This window comes from Prionailurus viverrinus, chromosome D2, assembly GCF_022837055.1.
Source record: "Prionailurus viverrinus isolate Anna chromosome D2, UM_Priviv_1.0, whole genome shotgun sequence".
In the NCBI taxonomy this organism is placed as follows: domain Eukaryota; kingdom Metazoa; phylum Chordata; class Mammalia; order Carnivora; family Felidae; genus Prionailurus; species Prionailurus viverrinus.
This window is the reverse complement of record NC_062571.1, coordinates 59,941,454-59,961,396: the sequence shown is the minus strand read 5'-3', so window position 1 is coordinate 59,961,396 and position 19,943 is coordinate 59,941,454. Positions and strand designations below refer to the sequence as shown.

Sequence of the window (19,943 nt, the reverse complement as noted above, 5' to 3'; positions counted from 1 at the left end):
TGGGATAAGGCGAGGGAGTGTTGGGGAGAATCACACTTTCAAAGGCCTGAAAGAGAATCTGGCTATCTCCTAGTCCAACCCCCTTACCTTACAGAGAAGGAAACTGAGGCTCAGAGAGAGGGGAAGACATCCCAGCCCTCTCCTCCCTCACTTCCCCAAGCTGCCTTCTCTGGCTCCTTTAGCAAATCCCAAGTGGAGACCAGGAGTTGGGCAGGTGCTGGCGCACCGCCGCCCCCCACCCCCCGGAGGCGGGCCCAGGCTCACGGATGGGCTCAAGAGCACGAGAGACCCTCGTGCTGGGTGGGCAGAGGTTAAGCCTGTTTGCACAGTCTCCCGATACTCCAGGTCTCCCAGTTCCTCTCCGGCTTTATTTTGTTCTCTGAGACCACTGAATTGTCAGCTCTAATCCTTCCGAAAGCGCAGCGTTTTTCAGGCGCTCTGTGTAAGTGAAACCCTAATCCCAAGGAAAACGGCCACTTAAGCTGCTGGAGCATTAGGCTGCTCTTGGAGCGGGCCGCAGACTTCCTCCCTCCCTGCCTAGCAGCCCAGCCGCCACGGGGGAGGAGAGGAGAGGATTCCAGGCTGAAGGGAGCAAAGCCCTCTCAGAAGTAACAATAGTGGCAAGGCTTGCCTCCCAAAGCTCAGGGGTGAAAAAGTACTGGCTTGTTTGTCCTGAGGCTAATAGTGGGGGAAGGAAAGATTCTGATCACCCTGGGCCAGGTGTGTGAGTGTGTGTGTGGTGGTGGTGGTGGGGGGAATAAGGGGGGGTGTTTCCTGTCACCTTGGGGGGTGGCTGGCTCTCTGGGGGAAACAGGCTTTCAGGTCTTACCTAGGTGGCTTTGAGCCCACCAGGACATTTCTGAGCCCTTGGTCCCAAAGCATACCTGGAATATTCATCAGGATACCACCATTTAGAATTTCTGGTTATTCAGAAAAGATTAAGTTGACTGATTTTACTTTTACTTAGCCAAACTTTTCTTCTTAGAAAGGGCCAAATAATGAACAAGCTCAGTGGCAGGGGAGCCCCCTTTTGGGGAATTGTCCTTTGGGACCCCCCCCCCCATGCATCTCTAAACATCTATGACAGCTGAAAGGTCCTCTCTAAACCAGCTAATCATGAAGATAGTGCCCAGTGCTTTCTATTAGGCAACTCTTTATTAGCCTGAGTTGGCTACTATATGCACTTGGAATAAAGATCATTGATTTCTTAAACATATTTTGAATTCATATTAAAACTGGCCCCTCCTGGGGTGCCTGGGTGGCTCAGTCGGTTAAGCGTCGGACTTCGGCTCAGGTCATGACCTCAAGGTCTGTGAGTTTGAGCCCTGCGTCAGGCTCTGTGCTGACAGCTCAGAGCCTGGAGCCTGCTCTGGATTCTGTGTCTCCCTCTCTCTCTCTCTCTGCCCTTCCCCTGCTAGTACTCTGTCTCTCTCTCTCTATCAAAAATAAATAAAAACATTAAAAAAAAAAAAAACCTGGCCCCTCTCCCTGGTCTCTACATGGGTCAGCGAGCCCTTGCTGTGAAGGATGAAGCACAATCCATCTGGGGTGCTCAGACTTTGGGTCTCTTGGATGGAAGGAAGAGACGAAGGGAGAAGTCAAGAGGAAGGCCCAAGGTATGACCACAGTACTGCATCTTTGTTAAAATACCCTGGAGCCTTTCATACTGTCTTCATATTCCCCATGACTCTCCTCCCCTCTGCAACTCCATTAGCAGCCCACCCTGCACCCGCTGTGCTTCTGTCCAAGGCACCCTGCTGGGATGGGCAGCCCATCGCCACTGGGATGGCTGGTAGGCACAGACATGGGATGTGGATTGAGGATGAAAATTGGGGTGGTACAGCTTTTATTCTGCTCCAATTTGATCTCACTCTCCCAGTCCTAGAGTGGATTGATGCCCCTTCTTTTCAGTATCCTTTCCCTTTAGAGGTGAACTGGATAAAGGAGGAAGGGGCAGAGCCCTGATTCAATGACTCCCTAAGCTGCAGGCCCAGGGCACCCGCATTATCTGTCAATGTCTCATTGCTATGGAAATGCCCCCATAATTAAATCAGAGCTGAGGTCTAAGGCCTGGAGGTCCTTGGGGATGTAGCCGGAGGCCTCAGGGATGTCTGGAGGAGGCTAGCTTCATACTGTTGGGCCTTCTCAGCCTAAATGAAGCGTCCAGGGCCCGTGGGTGCTGTGCAGAAGGCCTCCGGTCTGGTTTGGCCTCCTCAGCAAAGGGCTCTGACTTGCTGTATGTCAGAAGTTGCCCTAGCGCCCTTCTTTCAAGGTTGGAGAGGAACTCTGATGTCTGTGCCCTAAATTCCTCTAGCTAATCAGGGTCTTTGAGCTGACAGACAAGGCTAGGAGACTCCCAGCCTCCTTTAGAAACATTTCTCAGCCTTTATTGCCCTCTCCTCCCCCGGAGGGGCTGGCCAAGAGCTAAGCTGTTTGTTTTATGGAGGGAAGTGCAGTTGCATTGGAAGGGGGTTGTTAACTACAGGAAAGAGGCAGTTTCTAGAGGTCCTCAGGACTCCCCGGTAGGAGGAGGAGGGTTTCCCAGGACCCACACTTCTATCGGCTAAAAAGCCGCTTCGCTGACCATCCCAGATGTGGGCAGGGGGTCTGAGCTTCTGAGAGCCCACAACCCTTTTTCAGAAGCTGAGCCTGCACTGTCCACAAAGGCCTCCAGGACCTGGGGCGGGGGGTCAGCCCTGCTTTCCAGCTTTGACCTCTGCCTTATTGACCTCCCCCCACCTCTACTCAAATTTACCAGCTTCCAGGAGAATCTTCTGCTCCCTCTCTGCCCCGCCTTGAGCAGCATCCACATCTCCTCCTGGGTCTTAGCTATAGATGCCTTCAGAGCTGCAGTCTTAAGGCATCACGAGAAGTTTCTCCCAAACTCTTGGAATAAGACCCCCTTCTCCCCCCACTGCCAGGGTAGGGAAGCTAACAAGGCTCTTCTTCTCACTGAGGACGAATGTATTTTCCTCATCCCTAGCTTTCCAAAGTTCAGACATTTTTTTCCAAAGAAAAGGGAAGATTCTCTGCTGACCCTTTGATCTGGGAGTTTGGAGAAGCAGGGGACAGGCTGTACTCTCAGGGTACAGGCCTGAGGCTCAGCTCTTTCCATGGCGCCTGGACCTCAAAACCATGCGCTATAGGTGTGGTCTTCAGCCTTTGTCCTTTCTGATTTTTATTACCTGACGATTGGCTGAGCAGTGGCGGGGAGGGGGATGTGATATCTAGATCTGTAACAAACACAAAACTGATACTTAACTTTTATCTTTTTAAGACTAAAACATGTTTATTTTATAGATGCTTTTGGACTGCTCCACTATGTCCCGTTCTTGGGGAGAGTAATCGTCCTTTTGATTGCTTCTGCTAACTCTCCCTCACGATAGCTTGTGTTCACATGAAGTATGTAGTTTTTTTTGTTTTTTGTTTTTTTTGTAGCAAGCTCATCTTCAGTGGCGGAGTCCCAGGTGCCCGAGGTTGGGGACTGCCCCTACAGAGAAGGTCTGCCCTTGTCCTTGCTGGGGTTTCTGAGTGGGTCACTATTCTAGACACATTTTTATGCCAGCTATTGGCTGGGGAGTTCCTGGCACACTCTCAGGTATAAACTTGAACTCTTGAACCAGGGTCAGGCTTCAGGGCACCATTTTTCATGGAGACCATTTTTCCCCCTTGCTTGGTTCCCTGGGCCCACTGGGATACGTTTATGTGTCTCCCTTTCACGGACAGTGTTGTCCTGCTCCGTCCCTGGCTTTATGTGGGGTAATGCTCAGTTCTAGCTTCCTGCTTCTTTGGACCCAAGGTCATGGCTCCTCTCTGATGTGTTACAACCCCAACGTCCCCCAGTTAGGGTCCACCTCCAGTGCGATACCCTCAGTCTCTCACAGATCGCCCGGGCTTTGAGTTTCCCTCTACGTCTGGTGCCACAGAGTGAGACTTGTCTGTGTATTAACAATTCTTGTTGTTACATTTTACCCAGCGGTGTTTTGGTGAGTGCAACCTGCCTGGTTTCTGGACATTGGCCTCATTCCCCCATTATCTCTCTGGGACTAAAAGGAGGGCGGCAAGGATTACGCTCGCGTGCATCTCTCCTGGTGCTTGGTGCTGATGCCCACTAGAGGCCAGTGAAGCCCACTTGTGCATCAAGTCCAGGGGCCGCTGGGTTCCTGGGATGCCAGGGTAAGCACGGAGAGCCGCCGAACCATCCCTGACTCGCTCCGTTTGGCCTCCAGGGTGGGGAACCTGCTCTCCCCTTCGGGGTGGACTTTCACCAGGTCAAGGGACTCTCTCAATGCTCAGGCGCGTCTCCAAGGGACTCGGGGAATCCCGAAACTAGTACTCATCTTCTCTCAGATCAACATTGTTGCCAGTGTCCCCTCATGGTCCTCTATGGCTAGAGACCTGGACAGACACAGGAAGGGAGAGGTTGGGGTGGGGCTCGCGGGGGAAGAAGGGCTGTTTCCTACCAGTGGTGGGAGATTTGAAGGCATCGGCAGGCACACAGTTGGAGCCAGAGTCCTCACTGAAGTCCTGACCTAGAGGTCCCTGGGACTACTGAGGGGTCGACGGCGGCCCCCTATGGAGTCCTTTGGAAGGGTGAGAAGTGCTGGAAGGCACCAGCCATCAGCCAGCCAACCTGAGGAAGCCTGGGGCCAGAGTACCCCCAACCCACTCTCTCATCTAGCTGGTCCCTTTTTCCTTATCACTTCGGAGACGCTCGGCTCCGTTCCAGACCAGCAGCCTAGAGCAGTGGGCTGGAGAGAAGAGACGCCGCTGAGCTAGAGCAGCCCAGCGGCGGAAGGGAAAGTGGGTGATAAATTTAAATAACCAGCTTGACTTGGCAGCTTGCTGAGTTGTGATGCAGTGAAATTAAAATCTCGGCAGAACTTGCAAACACTACCCAGAAAAATCGGTCTCTCTCCTTGGTTCCAAGATGGAAGGTGGGGAGGGGAGGCTATCAGGCCAGGCCCCAGTCGCTGGCAGCCACCCTTGCTTGCAATGTGATTAGCTGTGTCCTGGCCCACTGGGCCCCACTCTCCCCTCCACACAATAGCCAGGGCTCCTCTCTCCTCTCAGTCCTGACCTTGTGGAACAGCTGTATCAAGTGGCTGGTGAAGTTTGAAATCAGCCTCCAGTGCCAGGAGGTGGCAGGAATATCAATAAGGTCGGCTCTTCAGGTTGGGCTAGGGCCTTGCTGGGCCGGTTTCCTCAGGGCTCACACCTGAAGGTTTATAGCCTCAGCTGCCTGTCCCCCGGGGAGGAAGGCGAGCTGGGTGCCTGAGGCACGGCGGGGATGAAGAGGGTTCCTTGAACACCTTAGCACGCCCAAGCCAGGCTGTGGGCACGGATGACCTCCCTGCTCCCTCCCCTTTAGCACACGCCTGGCCAGAACGAGCCTCCCCTTCTCTTTCTCCACCAAAGCCCTTCATATTCTCCAACCAAATAAGCTTTTTAAGACTCTCCGAGGGGAATTTCCACAAATACACCAAAAGCCTCTCCTGTATCCCAGCTGGGCTTGAAGTTGTCACAGATGCCAAGATCCTTCTAGAAGAACACAGCCCAAGTCCACCTCTCTCGTGTCTGTTCTCCTTGCATCGCTGCTCACTGCTCCCCACAAAGTCCTGGCCCGAAGGCCACCATGCTGGACCCGCTCCTGAGCCGGCGCATGAAGTCTCTGGGCACTGCCCCGTTTCTCACCTTGATAGTACCTCTAGCAATTTCTGTTTGTCCCCATAATAAACACATCGTGAATCATTCATCTTTAATAGATTATGCAAATTAGGAGGACATAAAATCAACAAAGATCAATAACTGCAGCCGTTTAATTGCCAGCAAAAACATTTTAAGAATGAGCATAATCTGAAGCCCTTTCTCGGGTAATGGCACCATTAATCCAAACACTGGATCTTGGCCTATGTCTGGAAAAATCATTCCCTGCCCCCACCTCCTCCCACCTCCCCTCCCCCACCTCTCCACACACTTCCCTCTTTTTGGTAATTTCCAGTTTCTGAGCGAGTTTCCCGTCATTACCACTGGTGAACAGCTCCGAATGTTAATGGTTCTGCTTTTGTTACTCCTCGCTTGATTGAAATGTCGCATACAGATTGAGATGTTAGTGCTAACTTGCCACCTGGGAATGTCAAGCTGGGTCTGAAATGAACTTTTCTCACACTTGGATCCAGATGGATCAGCCGGAGATGTTCCCAGGCTGAGCTGGGACCGTTCCAGGGCCATGGTGGGGGGGGGGCGGGCAGGAAGGCGGGCGGGGGATGCTCAAGGTGGAGGCACTTCTCTGCACCAGCCTGAGTTCTCCTGCAGCAGGAACCCTACCCGAAGGTCCATCTCTCCACCCCAGGGAGCCTCTGCCTTCTGGACTGTGGCCCCGGGCACAGAGAAGCACAGCTGGGATTAGAGACGAGTCTCTTGGACTCTCTTTTGTCAGCTGCCTGGGGTGGACCACCTTTGGGAAGTGGCCACTGAAACTCTCAGCAGACCGGAAAGGTGGCCCGGCCTGCACCATTGCTCTGCCTTGGGTCAGAACCCCCAGTGGCTCAGAGGGCTTCCACGTTGGCTAAGGAGGGCTTGAGTCGAGGCCCAGTTGATAACAGGCAGTGTCCTGACCCACCCACCTGTCACTCCCGAAAGCCCCATCCAGTTCTCTGACACTTCCAGAACAGTCTCTGATTGCCTAGCCAAAGAGCTCCACCCTGTCCGGGCCAGAAACAGTTGTAGCAGGACGCCTCTGGAGGAGAAGCTGCGAGAGCTCACAGCAGGGCCCTCCCCAGCCCCTAGTTGCAGGCCGTGTGGCCACTCACAGCCCATCTCAGGCCTGAGCCCTGCTCAGATGGGCTCCAAGTCAGAACAGGGCCTGTTCCCTGTCTTTGCCACTGGCTGTGACGCTGGCTGCCAGGTCCCCGGGCCGCCTCCGCCCGCCTCGCTCGGCAGGTAACGCCTCAGTGTCTCCCAATCCCCACCGAGACCCTTCTCAATCATTCTGTCTCCCAAGGAACAAACGGCACATTGGCTTTAGTGTCTCCAGAATAATTAGGTGAATTTTAATAACACCTCAATGTGTGTTTCTCCCACTTGGGCACTTCCCTGGCCCGGAAAGCCTTCCACAGTGCCAGGCGCCTTCCACAGCCCGCAGCCCGGCGGCCTAGAGCGGCATCGGCTGGCCCTGCGCGGCGCCACACTCCGGCCTTCTTCCCACGAGCTGCCTCTGCCGCTCCTAACCCACGAGAGCGGCTGGACAAATGCCCTCTCCCCCTGCGTTTGACTGTGCGACAGGCCTGACCCTGCCTTGAAATCAAGCCTCAGTCTCTGTGATTTCTCCGGGAAGCGGACGGAGGGCTGGAAGAATCGTGCTTATCTGTAACCACAGAGCTGGATGCCATATGCCACGAAGCCCAAAGCCACACAGCTAACCCGGCTTCCCGGGGGGGTAGAGGAAGGCATGCTTGGAGACATGGGAGTATGGAGGCTGGACCCTGGGCCTCATGCTCCATTCTCCCCAGCCCGGCCTCCGCGTTCTTCTGCACATGTCCTAGCAAGAGGCTAATAACTCTGGGCGCCTCGGTGGAGGCCAGAGAAAAAGGCAAAAGGAGAGGCCGGAGGACAGGCAGAAGGGACCAGCAGCCGCCCCCTCCTCGCTTCGACCTTTCCAGGCAGAGCCCCTGACCACAACTCTGTCTCGCCACATCTGCACGCATCTGTTCAGGAAGCACCCTGGGTTTTGGAGGCTCGCTCTCTCTGCAGATATCATGCCAGGGGGCCCCTTGTCACACTGGGCCCAGATGGCACCGGCTGAGGTGCCCCCACTGCAAGCAGCGCCCCCACCCTCCCGGAAGCCTCCTTACCGGTCACCACGGGGTATGTCTGCGTGCCTGACACGTTGCTGCCCAGCTCGGGGTTGGTGGATGCAGATAGACTCGACTTGACTTCATCAAGCCCAGGGGTCAGGGCTGGGAGGGAGTACTCGTTCCCCTGGGAGAAGAGAGAAAAGCGACAGCTCTCTATTGATGCGCACATGCGGAGAAAGGGCTCAGTGTGCAGATGGGGAGGAGGAACAGGGAGCCTTCCCAGATGGGGTGGAAGGAGATGGCCGGGCAGAGGGAGGGGAGAGAGGGAGGGGCGGGCTCGGCGGATGATGGAGAGTTTTGTGTGGGTTGGGGGGGGAGACCGGACTCGGCGTAGCTGGAGGTATACGCTGTTGGCGGTTATCCCAGCATCCTTCCAATTGCCACAGCGTCCCCTGCCTAAGAAGCCCCAAGGGCGGAGTGTAGCAGTTGGGTTCCCCCTGCTGCGAGGCAAGGGGTGCTTTCAGGTCCCCCCTGGAGTCCTGGGGAGGAGGGCGAACCATGCAGTGATGGCAGAGGCAGGGGCTGGGGGAAGGGCCTAGCGGGGCCTCTGGCCTGGCGCCGCTGGGCTAGCTGCTCGGGTGCTGGCGCCCCCTTTTTAAAAAACAAACAAAGACAGCCCCACGGGCCCCTCGCTCTCTGCCTGTGCACTGGGGTATGAAATTGGGGAGGGGGAGAGTCCACATGGCTAACAGAAGGGTGGGAGGGGGCCAGTCATTGACTCTGAAAGGGTGTCCTGCCCGAAACACTCGGGTAATTGCCTTTTTATTGCAGCCACCGCTAAGCCAGACCCCAGAGCTGGGCAGCCCAGGAGCCTGCACAAAGCAGGAAAAGTTGCTCTGATTAATATTACGTTAAATTAAAACTGATTTTCTGCTCTTTCGGGTCCGTTTTTTTCCCTTCCGCTTCCTGGCCCCCCCAGAGGGCCCCCTCCCCTCCCTGGCTGGACGGGATTGCCTCGTCATTTCCAATTCCTTCTCGTATTGATCTTCCTGTAGAAATCAGTTTTGTAATTAGCTGCAAATTAGGCCTTCTACTGGGGGTGAAGCTGCCCCCTGATTTATCACCAGAGTAATTCGCTGTGATCGGAGAGAAATTAAAATGAACTCAATTAGGCTTCGGATTTGCTTTATGGGCCCTGCTCCGAGTTTCAGGGGGAAAAATGACTGTGCTGGTGTTTAATAGTCTAATGAAAGTAAATAAAGGTTATTCATTGTAATACAGCCGGGGACTCGTGGAGGGTGCACCGAGCCGCCCGCCTCGGCCGGCTCCTCCTTTGTTGGTTTATGGCTCAGGGCACCTTAAAAAGACTTTTGATTTTTGTTTTATGAAGACAAACAGCTTATGGGATAAAAGGACGGGCGGAGAGAAAGGCGAGTGGCTGGGAGCTGCCGGAGTCCGAGGGAGGAACTGTGCCGCGCGGGGCGGCGCTGCTGTGCCACCGCGCGGGTGCGCGTGCAAGCCCGGCTGACGGTGTTGGGCTGCGGTTGTGGGCCTGGCCTGGGCCGTAGGTGTGGGAGGAATGGGTGTGTGCTCCTATCTTTGCGTGCGTGCACCGGGGGGCCCACAGGGATGTGTGGGTGGAGGCAGGTGCGGGAGGTGTGCTGAGCTGTGGCCTGGGAAAGGCGCTCCTTCCGGCTCTCGGGGCCGTGCTTTGAGTACAGTGAGCAGGGGCCTGTGGTGGTGGGTGAACACGCGCACATGGGTACACAGGAGGAATCAGAGACGTATGTCCGCGTTGTGCATCGTGCCGCTGTCTTGCGGGCTGCAGCCACGCTGGGCTGTTCTGCATCGGGAGGGAGTACTGGGTGTGAGGGCCGTTGGCCTATCTGGGGTCACACCGGACAGCTGCCCTGGGGAGTAGGAGGCAGGCACAGAGGGCTCTCCTCGTGACGCTGGGCAAGAAGAGCACCCCAGGCTTGCACAAACTTTCTGTAAGACCTTCGGGCCATTTAGGCGAGGGACACGGCAGGGGCATGGGGACACTTTCTGGGTATTCTATGCCAGACTCATGGAACAGCAAGGCTGGATGGGACCTATTAGACCTTACCCAAGTCCTTCATTCTACAGATGGGGAAACTGAGGCTCTGAAGGGGGCAAGACTTACCCAAGACCATCCTAGCACCCAGAGCTCATCATTTCTAACTGCCCTATACCAGAATGGTTTTTCTTAACTCGACCATTACGTCCTCGTGCGTGTTCACACAGCACACACGTGGTGCACACACATGTAGCACGTGCGATGCTGGCGACACACACTGTCCAGAGGCCTTGTCCTGCCCTGTTCCTTTGCGCTTCTGCAAGCAGAAAACGCCTTCCTCACCTGTTCTGATTTGATGTGCTCTGATGCCTGGAAGACGTCAGGGTAGGAAGGACGCTCAAAGACCCGATCCAAAGCTTCCAGCTGCTGCTGGGTGAAGGTGTCAGCTCGCAAGTGCTTCCGCAAACTGTCCACGCCACTCTGGGAGTCTCCATTGGGGACTGAGCCCTCGGACACATCTGCAGGACACATGGACACTGGGGGCATCAGCACAGGCCAGCGGAGGTACAGTGGGCCCGGGGGGCCGGCACTTGGCTCGGCCCCCAGAGTTTTGTACCCCTGCCGGGACCCCTTACTCCCAGCTTCTAGGCTGGAGCAGCTGACCCAGGGGCTGGCCATGCCTCTGAGATCTGGCTGAGGAAGCCAGAGCCTCTGAAGGACCTGGGAAGAGAAAGGGAAGTTGTCCCAGTGTGTGTGTGGGGTGGCAGGGCGGGGGGGGGGGGGGGCGGCGTGAGGGAAAAACTGGGCAGAAGTAGAGCCAGGGGGCTGCTAGGAATCGTCTCCTTAGGGGATGTCTCCCTTGAGCCCCTTCTGTCCCCAGGCCTGGGTCAGCCTGAGGGAGGAGCTGGGTGTCTCAGACCAGCATTACCGAGCCTGTGGAGAATTGAACTCGGCTCTGAGATGAATTTCAGTTCCACTGACTCCAGGGGTGGAAAATCATCAAATCTCCGAGGCTGAGTGTAACATGGAGACTGGGTGAAGTAATTAACTTCACCACCGAGGGAGGAGGGGCTCTGAAAGTCAAGCTGAGGCATTCTGCTTGCATTGGGCCAGGACTCAGACCAGAGCAGGAGGACAGCGGCTGGCACGTGAGCAGTGGCACACTGCCTTGGGCAGAGACTAAAGACAGGGTCTCTGTGGATGCTCTTGTGCCCAGGCCGCCTGCCTCAGCCTCTGTCCCTGACCCAGACTCTGATTAGGCCTACATCAGAGGCCATCCTCTGCCCTCCAGTTCCTCCTGCGGGTCTCACAGAGAGCTGAGACTCACTCAGTGAAGAAAAGGCCATGGTGGTGCCACACTAGTGCCCGTCCTGGGGCTGCAGGCCAATTCTGTCTACAGGTGCTCTGCCCGGGCTTTCTTCTACGTGTGGGGGCTTTCTACCCCTCCCTACCTCCTTGCATCAGGTCTGTTAGGGTGTTCGGAGCACGCAGTGAGCTAAGTGCCTGCTCTCTGTCTCTCTCTGAACCTCTACCCAGCAACCCCCCAGCCCAAAGCTGGGTGCCCCCCCCAGGCACAGCAGGGCCACTTCTCGGCTTCCTTCGGCCCAAGACCTGCTGGGGAGCCTTGGGCCTGGGGCCAGCCCATGCTGTAGGCCTCAGGGTGTTCCTCTGGGACTGTTATATATATCAGTTTATAGGTGATTATATGATATGATATAATCAATATTGCATTATATACAGTAACACCATACAGTATCATTCAGGAGACCATAGAAAATATTACATATTGATTAACCTCCACCTGCAGCCATCCTCTCTTCTGGCCTCCCAGACGGAGCAAGGGGGTCTGCTTTCCAAATGGGACCTGCTGCCTTTCCTCCACTCTATTCCTCAGGAGGTGGGAAAGCAAAGAAAGTGTGTGTGTGTGTGTGTGTGTGTGTGTAAGAAAGAGAGAGAAATGAAGACCAGGACCAAGTCTGAGGTGGACAGACAGGCACAGCTTTCACGGTATTTCGATGTCTCCACATTCCTATGGACACAAAACTTGGTGGTTGTGTTTTTTACTGTGTAAGCCTCTGGAATGATGTTCTGTCTTGGAGAGTGTGTGTGTGTGTCTCTTATATGAGGTAGGGTGTGGCATGTTTATTTTTTCCTTTTGTGTGGGCATTCCTTGTGTATATGTATTTGTACATGTATAAACATCCAGATAAATATGTGTCTGTGTCTTTGTAAGTGACAGAGCAAGAACCGTTATCAAAGGATGTGTGTGTGTGTGTGTGTGTGTGTGTGGTTGCATGGGGAGCATGAGCTCATGTGCCCCATGTTTCTTCTCTGCCTGTTTTTCTTTTGAGGAGGTGCTATCATCCCAATTCCACCCCCTCGTAGCTATTTGCATGTTCCATTGTGTCCAGTTCTCTCTTGCTGGAGTCCTCCTACTTTTCTGGGAAGCCCTGTTGTCAGGGCCGAGGGAGGCAGCGGGTGTCTTTGTGTGTGGTTATTGCGGTGTCACCAAATGGGTCCTAGGAAGGAAAGTGTGCATTTGTCTGCGAGCATGTGCTCACACATGATGTGCATGAGTGTGTGCATATGTGTGGGAAGATTCATATCATGCCTCTGTGTGGATTTGTGTATATGCCTGTGTGTGGCTCGGCTCAACCTTGTGTGTGTGTATGTGTGTGTGTGCGGGCGTGTGTGTGTGTAGGGGCTGAACTGAGGCTTTGTCCTCAGGTCACTGGCTGGAGGAGTCTCTTTTCCTTCATTTATTCAGGGGCCCTTCAGATCTTGACAAATCTGTCACTCTAAATTTGCGAGAGATTATGGTGCTCTCTCCCCAGCCCGCAGAGAGGTGATATATGATATCTGCTGCCCCTATTGATTGCCTGATCTGGTGGCAGAGGCCGGCGAAATGAACTTGAAATGAACATCATGCCTCAACTCATTGTGCGTATAATACACTACTTAATCCCACATTTTTCAGCCGCTATGGAATTCAATTGATCAATCATGTTCCACTGATAGTACTGTTTTAGGGGTTATTGCTGCTCCCTCCACTCACTGACCTTTTTATTTATTTATTTTTTTGTATACTCAGGCCCTGGTGATAAGACAGGTTACGGAGGCAGCGATGGAAGGGGGAGGGAGGAAGGAGAGGCAAAGGGAAGCCTGCTACTGGAAGAGGTGGCAGTGGGAGGCGGGCAAAGGGAAGAACAAGAGGAGGAAGGGCGTGGGGGAAGGAGAGAAAGAAGGTGCTGGAGGATCAGGGAGGCAAGGTGGTATGATGAAAGCCTGCAGAGAAACAACCCCAAGAGAGGCTGCAGGAAGCTCGAGGAAACGCCCCAGAGGAGAAGGAAGATCCTGAAGAGTCAGGAAAGGCGGCTGTAATCATGAATGGTGCAGGAGCGCAGAGAAAGTTCGGGGAGGTGGGGGGTTGGGGCTTGCGGGTGGGGAGAGGGCAGTGGCATCCTTGGTGGGGACAGGGAGCTCTCACAGGCTCTCTCCAGAGGAGGGGTGGCACCCTTGCTTCAGCTGGAGAAGGAAGGGAGGGACGAAGGCAAGGAGAAAGTGTGGGAAGGAAGTGAGGAAAGGTGGTGGGGAGAAGCCTGGGGTCAGAGGTCCAAGAAGGAAGAGCTCAGGAAGGAGGAAACCCAGAGGCGGAGAAAGGGCAGACAGAGGGAGAGGAAAAAGGGCAGAAGTTCCCCATGCCAGAAGCCTAGGGAAATGCTGGCTGGGGGAGGGCACATGAATGGTACACTTGGGTATCCAGCTAAGGGGGGGCCTGGATGGGGGCGGGTTCGGACAGTAGGGTGAGGAAGGGGAAAAGAGAAGAGAGGAGAGGAAGAGGAGCGGGCATGAAAAGAGAACAGGGGAGAATAGAAAAGGAATGGAAAAATGAAGCGTTGACCAGGGTCAGTGTTGACCGCTGGCAGGGACCTCCTCAGGATGATGGAGAAAGCGCTCAGGGTGGGGCTTCCCAAGGGTGGAACTTCCCAAGGGTGGATTCTCAGAGGTGACAGCAAGGAGAGGCTGGAACCGTGCTACGACACCAGTGCTAGGCCCGGACATTCAGGGCTCTCTGGCAGAGCTGGGCCAAAGTAGAGGAGGAGGCAGAAGCGGGTCTTGATCTAGGTTTCCGAGTGAGTGGGGAGGGAAAATATGTGAGTAATTAGATAGCACTCTTCCCCAAGAAGACTCCTGACCCAACACCGACTGCTCCCCTGTGCCAAGGTGCCAGGCTGTGAGTTCCCTGTGGGCAGAGAACATGCCTGATGCATCTCTGTTGGTCTGGCACCAGGCACAGAGGTGGGCACAGAGTCGGTGTTGATGAGTGACTGAATGAATGACCGAGGCGCCCCTGGGTAACATTCAAAGCCAAAGCCCTGGCCGGAGGTGTCTGAACTGGCCATCAGACTGGCTTGGCGCTTCAGAACACCCAGTCACCTATCAGGGAAGTCCCGCGTATCTCTAGCGATCAGAGGGATGTGGGAAGATCCACAGCAGGCCCCAGGGTAGACTTATGTCCCTCCTTCACTCACCCCCACTCTGGTGAGCACCACCCTCAGCAAACCACCTGCCCGCCTAAGTGCCAAGGGACAGAGAACACCGTGTTCCCAGTTAAGAGTCGAACTTAACCTCGGAGCTACAGAACTGCCATCCAAAGAAGGCAGTGGAATTCGCTTGAGAACAGGGCTCAGAGACAGCCTCTAAATTGGACATCCCACACCACGGCCTTGTCACAGAAAGCAAGGTTGGGATAAAATGGGTCTATCGGCCCACGGTGACTATTGGTTCCAGGGAAGTCCTTCCCTAAATGAAGGGAGGAGGCCCTCAGCCTTTATCTTGAAGACAAAAGCCAACCTGTTATCAGGGCTTCGAGAAGAGGGCTGGAGTATAGTGGCCACATGTCCTGGGCTTTGTGGAGCAATTCTGAGTTTTAGGATTCTTTCCCACGGCCAGTCCATTTTTTTTAGATTAAGGTTGGAAAATGTGGTTGCTGTACGTTTAGTAAGTAAGACCTCCCCCGCACCCTGCCAGAGCAAGGGAGGGATCGTGTGCTAGTCAGTCTCCACCTGTGGAGGAGTCAGCCCTGTTCTCCAGCTGTCCCCTACCCAGCCACCATCCATTAGCTGCTCACAACACTCAGAACTTATTACATGCCATTTAATCCTCCCAACAACCCTGTGAGGGGAGTACCGTGATACCTATGTGACAGAGAGGGAAACTGAGGTGGAGAGGTTAAGTAGCTTATCCAAGGCTATACCGCTGGTAAATGACAGTCGGGATTTGAATTCAGGTCTGCTTGGCCCAGAGCCTACCCACTACGTCATTTCACTCCGCAGGCCAGGTTCCAAACCCAGGGGCTCAGCTGGGGACCACTTGACTCCATCTGGGACATGATCTTCGCCACCCCCACCCCCGCCCCAGCCTTCTCTGCCTTGCACCCTCCCTTCACCGAAGGAGCGGCCTTCAGTGAGCTGGTGGAGCTAGCTGAGCACAGACTACTTCAGACTGATTAGGGGGACACTCGGTCCAAATTCTCATTTTACAGAAAGGAAAACCAGAAGGGGTGAGAGGTGACGTGGGGCAGATGACCAGTCCCAGATCACACAACTGGGTAGTAGGACTCTCAGGACTGGAGCCCATTCCGGGCGTTTTGTCCACTACAGCATGAGCGTTGTCAAGGAGAGTAAGCTACTACAAGTCCTTTTGGAAACGAGGCCAGATATAAATTAATTAATTAAATTAAACAAACCGCTGAGCTAAAACTCTGATGTATATTATTCTTTTGGGGGAACAAAGGCTCATATTGTCTTCTCCTCTGACTGCTTCCTATTTGCTGAGCAGTTAACAAAAAGCTTTCATAGACCTTGGGTTATCTGGGCTTCCTAACTACACTCTAAGGCAGGTAGGGATTATGGTCCCTTTTTTTTTTTTTTCTTTTTTTTTTTCCTTACTGGTGAGGAAACAGGCTCAGAGTAAACAAAGAATAGCTTCTATAAGGGTAAGTGGCTAGCTCAAGGGCATATCCACCAGGGAGCCTGGCACAGGGAAGGGGCTCTGAGCACAGCTGGGGACGGGGCAGCAATGGGCTGCAGCATCCAGAGCATGGGCTCCAGCAACGGCGTCCCAGTCCCCACATGGATGAAGACAACTGTAAAACCAAAGGTCATCTTGACTGAAGGGAGAGCCGCTGACATGGTTGACAATGGTTACCGTCTGATCAGGAGCAAATTATCTTCTTTTCACCTAAGTTTTTCGATATTGTCCAGTCTTTGTATAACAAGTGTGCACCACTTCTAGAATCTTTAATAAAAATATCTTTTACTCTTCAGCAAAAGATCTGATCTCCTCGCTCACTTAGCCTTGTCACTCCCCATCCACTGTGGGCTTCCTGAGGGCAGAGCCCTACCTTCCACCTCTCTGACCCCAGGCTAGGCCAATCATGAATAGTGTTGTCCAGTGAGGTCCCAGCAGCTTGGGCAGGAGGGAGGCCAGGGAACCCCATGTCGCAGGGAGCAGGGCTAGGAACAGAAGTGTTCTGTGCTCCTTGTGTGAAGACATGCTACCTGAGTCCTCAAAGTAGTCACCGCAAGGGACAGGAGAAGTTCTTGTGCACTGACCAAAAGGTGGGTGGGGTGATGATTAGAGACAGAATGAAATCATGCCATTTCCTTGGTCAGAAAGCCCCAAGGCTCACCAAAGTCTACAGAATTAAGGGGGGACGAACAAGTGTCACCTCCCAAATCCCAAGAAGTAGGAATCAGGCCTTTGAGAGGAATTCTTTTAAAGTCTAGCAAAGAGCTATACTAACCGCAGTTTTGTGAGCCCCAATACACGTATCTACCTGTCTGTGGGGAAACTGACAATATTAGGGCTTTCACATACACTCATTAAATCCACCCAACTTCACAACGTACTTCTTCTTCTTCTTCTCATTCTTCAGATGAGAGGCAAACTTATTTGTTCAACATTATCCTGGATTTGAACTCGGGGATGTCTAACCCCAAAGTTCTACGCCACCAAAGTTACCTTCTTTGTCAAAGATCAGCATCACCATCATTTACGGACACTAACTATGTACTGGGTAGGCTCCAGTGCTTTACTCACATTATCTCCAATTTCCACAGAACACTTGCCAAAGAGAGACCATTAGTTCAGTTTTACAAATGAGGGAGCAAGCTGAGGGAGATGTGCGAGATCGTACAGCTGACAGGAAGCAATCTGGGGGAAAGGAAGTCTTGTTTCATCCCAAGACAGAAAATGAGCAGGGGGAAAAGTGATACAGGAAGAAAAGAGAAAGGCATGGAAGTGGGAAGGTGGGTGATGGGCCTCAGCCCCTAGGGGCTGGGCGCAAGGGAGGAGCAGGGGCTAGCGGTGGCTAGGGTGGGGGTTCTGGGCTAACACCCCGAAGGTGGCCTCTGAGCCCCTCCCTGGCTCCTCTAACACTACCTTCCCCCTCTGAGGGGTTCACCCCCAGCTGCCAGTTGTTGCAGTTTCAAACTCAATTGTTCTCCTCGGTACTGAGGCAAATGGAGTCATTAATTACCTTCTATCGGCTGGGCTGAGTTCAGAATGCGATCAATATCCCCGCTTGTCATTCAGGGCAGCCGCCGGTGCGGCCCCGGCCCCACCCCCACGCGGCGCCGGGCCCTCCCACGGATGCAGCGGATGCATCAGGGCGGCCCATTCCCAGCGAGGAGTGGGCCGCTTTCATCCAGGGAAAGAGCCGGGATTCGTGCCACCCTCAGAGAGGGCAGAGGATAGGGGGAAAGAGAGGGAAAAGTGTGAGGGAGTGAAGAGGGAAGGGGAGGAAAGGGGAGTGGAGGGCGGAAGAGGCGGGGGAGATGGAAGGAAGAGGGGAAGCTTGGAGGAAAGGAGAAATTGGCAGGAACGGGGCTGCCCTGTGCTGGGAAGGGCTGCAAGGGCCAGGCTTGGAGAGTGTGCCCGCGGGAGCACTGTCCAAGGAGATGTGGGGTGACGTGCCCCGTTGCCTCCCATCCTTAAGCTGGACAATCTGTGGGTCTACCCTGGCCAAGCCAAGCTCAAGAAGAGAGCACGAAGAAGCCCTTGGAAGTACGGCTCAAAGCTTAGGCTCGGAGCAAGACTAGCTTCTGCCTAGCTTTCTAGTCCTGGCAAACCACCTGCTATCCTTGACCAAGCTCAGCCTCTAAACGCTCAGTGAGTTCATGGCTGGGGGAACGTGGGGGTGGCCGGCTGGTCTGTCTAACCTCAGTCTTGCTGTGCCCATTCGCACCCGCGTGCCTCTAGGGACACTAACCTGCATTAGACATCCTAACATAACGCTGGACTAGGGGTAACATCTGGTTTGAAATCCTGGTTTTGTCACTCACTGCTACATGGCCTTGTCCAAGTCCCATGAGCTTTTCTGGACTGAGCTTCCTTAAAATTACACCAGGGTGGCTAGCTCCTCCCTCCACAGTATTAATTTCTTCTTCCCCTGTGTTCCAATAGCCATCTATCCAAACCTCTATTGTAGAAATAATAATAATAACTGAAATCTATCCTGTTTCTATTACAGTAGCAGACAGGATGCGTAACATATATACGCTGATTTAATCCTTACACTAACAGCAACTAACATTAAGTGCTTACTATATATTAGGTGCTCATCTAATAACTGTACATATATTAACTCATTTAATTTGCACCAGAACTTAAGCAGGAAGCTTCTACTATCATCCCCATTTTGTAGGTGACGAAATGGACGTGCACAGGTTCCAGAATTTTCCTAAGGCTATGAAGCTAACAAGTGATGGAAGAGGCAGAAGCAAACCCAGGCAATGAGCCTGTGGCAGCTGAGCTTGTAATGTGGAGAAACCAAGGGATAGAAAGGTAACTTGCCCCAAATTATCTACTATGGCCAGTTAGTGGCAGAGCCAAATTCGGAATCTATATTACGGTTATTTTTCTCAATGCTTCTTTGTTTTTGAGAGAGAGCATGCGTGGTGGAGGGGCAGAGAGAGAGGGGGACAGAGGACCTGAAGCGGGCTCTGCATGGACAGCAGTGAGCCCGACGTGGTGCTCGAACTCACGAAGTATGAGATCCTGAATGGCCTGAGCGAAAGTTGGATGTTCAACTGACTGAGCCACCCAGGTGCCCCTATCATGGTTATTGGCTTGGTTTGGGTTTTTTCCTCACTAAACTGTGACTGTTTGAAAGGCAGAAACCCATCTTTTTAATCTTTGTAAACCTAGCATAGGGCCTGAGGTGATAAAAAAAAATGTTGACTGATTCATCTAACCGAATTCCAGAAGTAAAGGCTGGTAAATTCTTAGCTTGCCTCGCTCAACAGTTTACCTTTTAGAAGAAAAAAAGAAGCAACAAAGGAAATTGCCGCTCTGGATTCGGTGTCATTGCATTTTACAGCTGTAAATTTTATGGAGATCGTTGAATATGATTCCTTCTTAAAGCCAAAAAAAAAAAAAAAAGGCTCAGAAAGATTGAGTAATTTTCCCATGTCACACAGCTAGTCATTGTTAGGATGGGGACTGAGGTTCTCAGTTTCACTACTCCAAGCCGCTTAATTCTGACCAAGAAACAAAAACTGATCAAAAGGATGTGATGGGGATCTGGGGAGAAAGCAACCATGTCTGGATTTGACGGTGGCAAAGGAAGGAGGCATTGGACAGAATCCAACTTGAGGAAAGCAAACTGTTACACGTGGAGGGAAAGAATGGTCGTGCGATCCCATGGCAAGAGATTCTACAAGGGAATATGATTCCATAAAGACAGGGTGCTCTAAAAAATGAAATTCCGCCTCTACAAGCTCAAATAATCAACCCGACAAAACAAAGGGGGTTGGAGTGGGGGAGGGCTTGAAAGAGAAGGACATTTAAGGAAAGTCATTGTTGTTGCACACGGATAAGCTTTAAAATATGATGAGCCTAGATTTTAAAAGGACATGTACACCGAACAGTGGAAGATTATGCAGCCATTAAAAAATCATGTTTTCAAAGAATATTTAATGATATGTGAAAATGGTCCTATGGAATGTTAAGTGAAAATAGCAAGACACAAGCTGTATATACAGTATCATTCCAATTTTGATAAGAAATTATATATGCACAGAAGAAAAAAAAGACTATAAAGA

General features: G+C 53.0%; 1 protein-coding gene across 6 annotated transcripts in view; it reads right to left on the bottom strand.

Annotated features, from left to right (window-relative positions):
• The window catches only part of PAX2 (paired box 2), a 77,566-nt gene that overhangs the window by 9,759 nt on the left and 47,864 nt on the right, over positions 1 to 19,943 (bottom strand). For all 6 annotated transcript variants that reach the window (XM_047826478.1, XM_047826479.1, XM_047826474.1 and 3 more), the window contains 2 exons: positions 10,177 to 10,352; positions 7,854 to 7,980 (listed from right to left, as the gene is read on the bottom strand). In XM_047826478.1, coding sequence (XP_047682434.1) covers positions 7,854 to 7,980; positions 10,177 to 10,352 — 303 coding nt within the window. The remainder of the gene's footprint in view (positions 1 to 7,853; positions 7,981 to 10,176; positions 10,353 to 19,943) is intronic.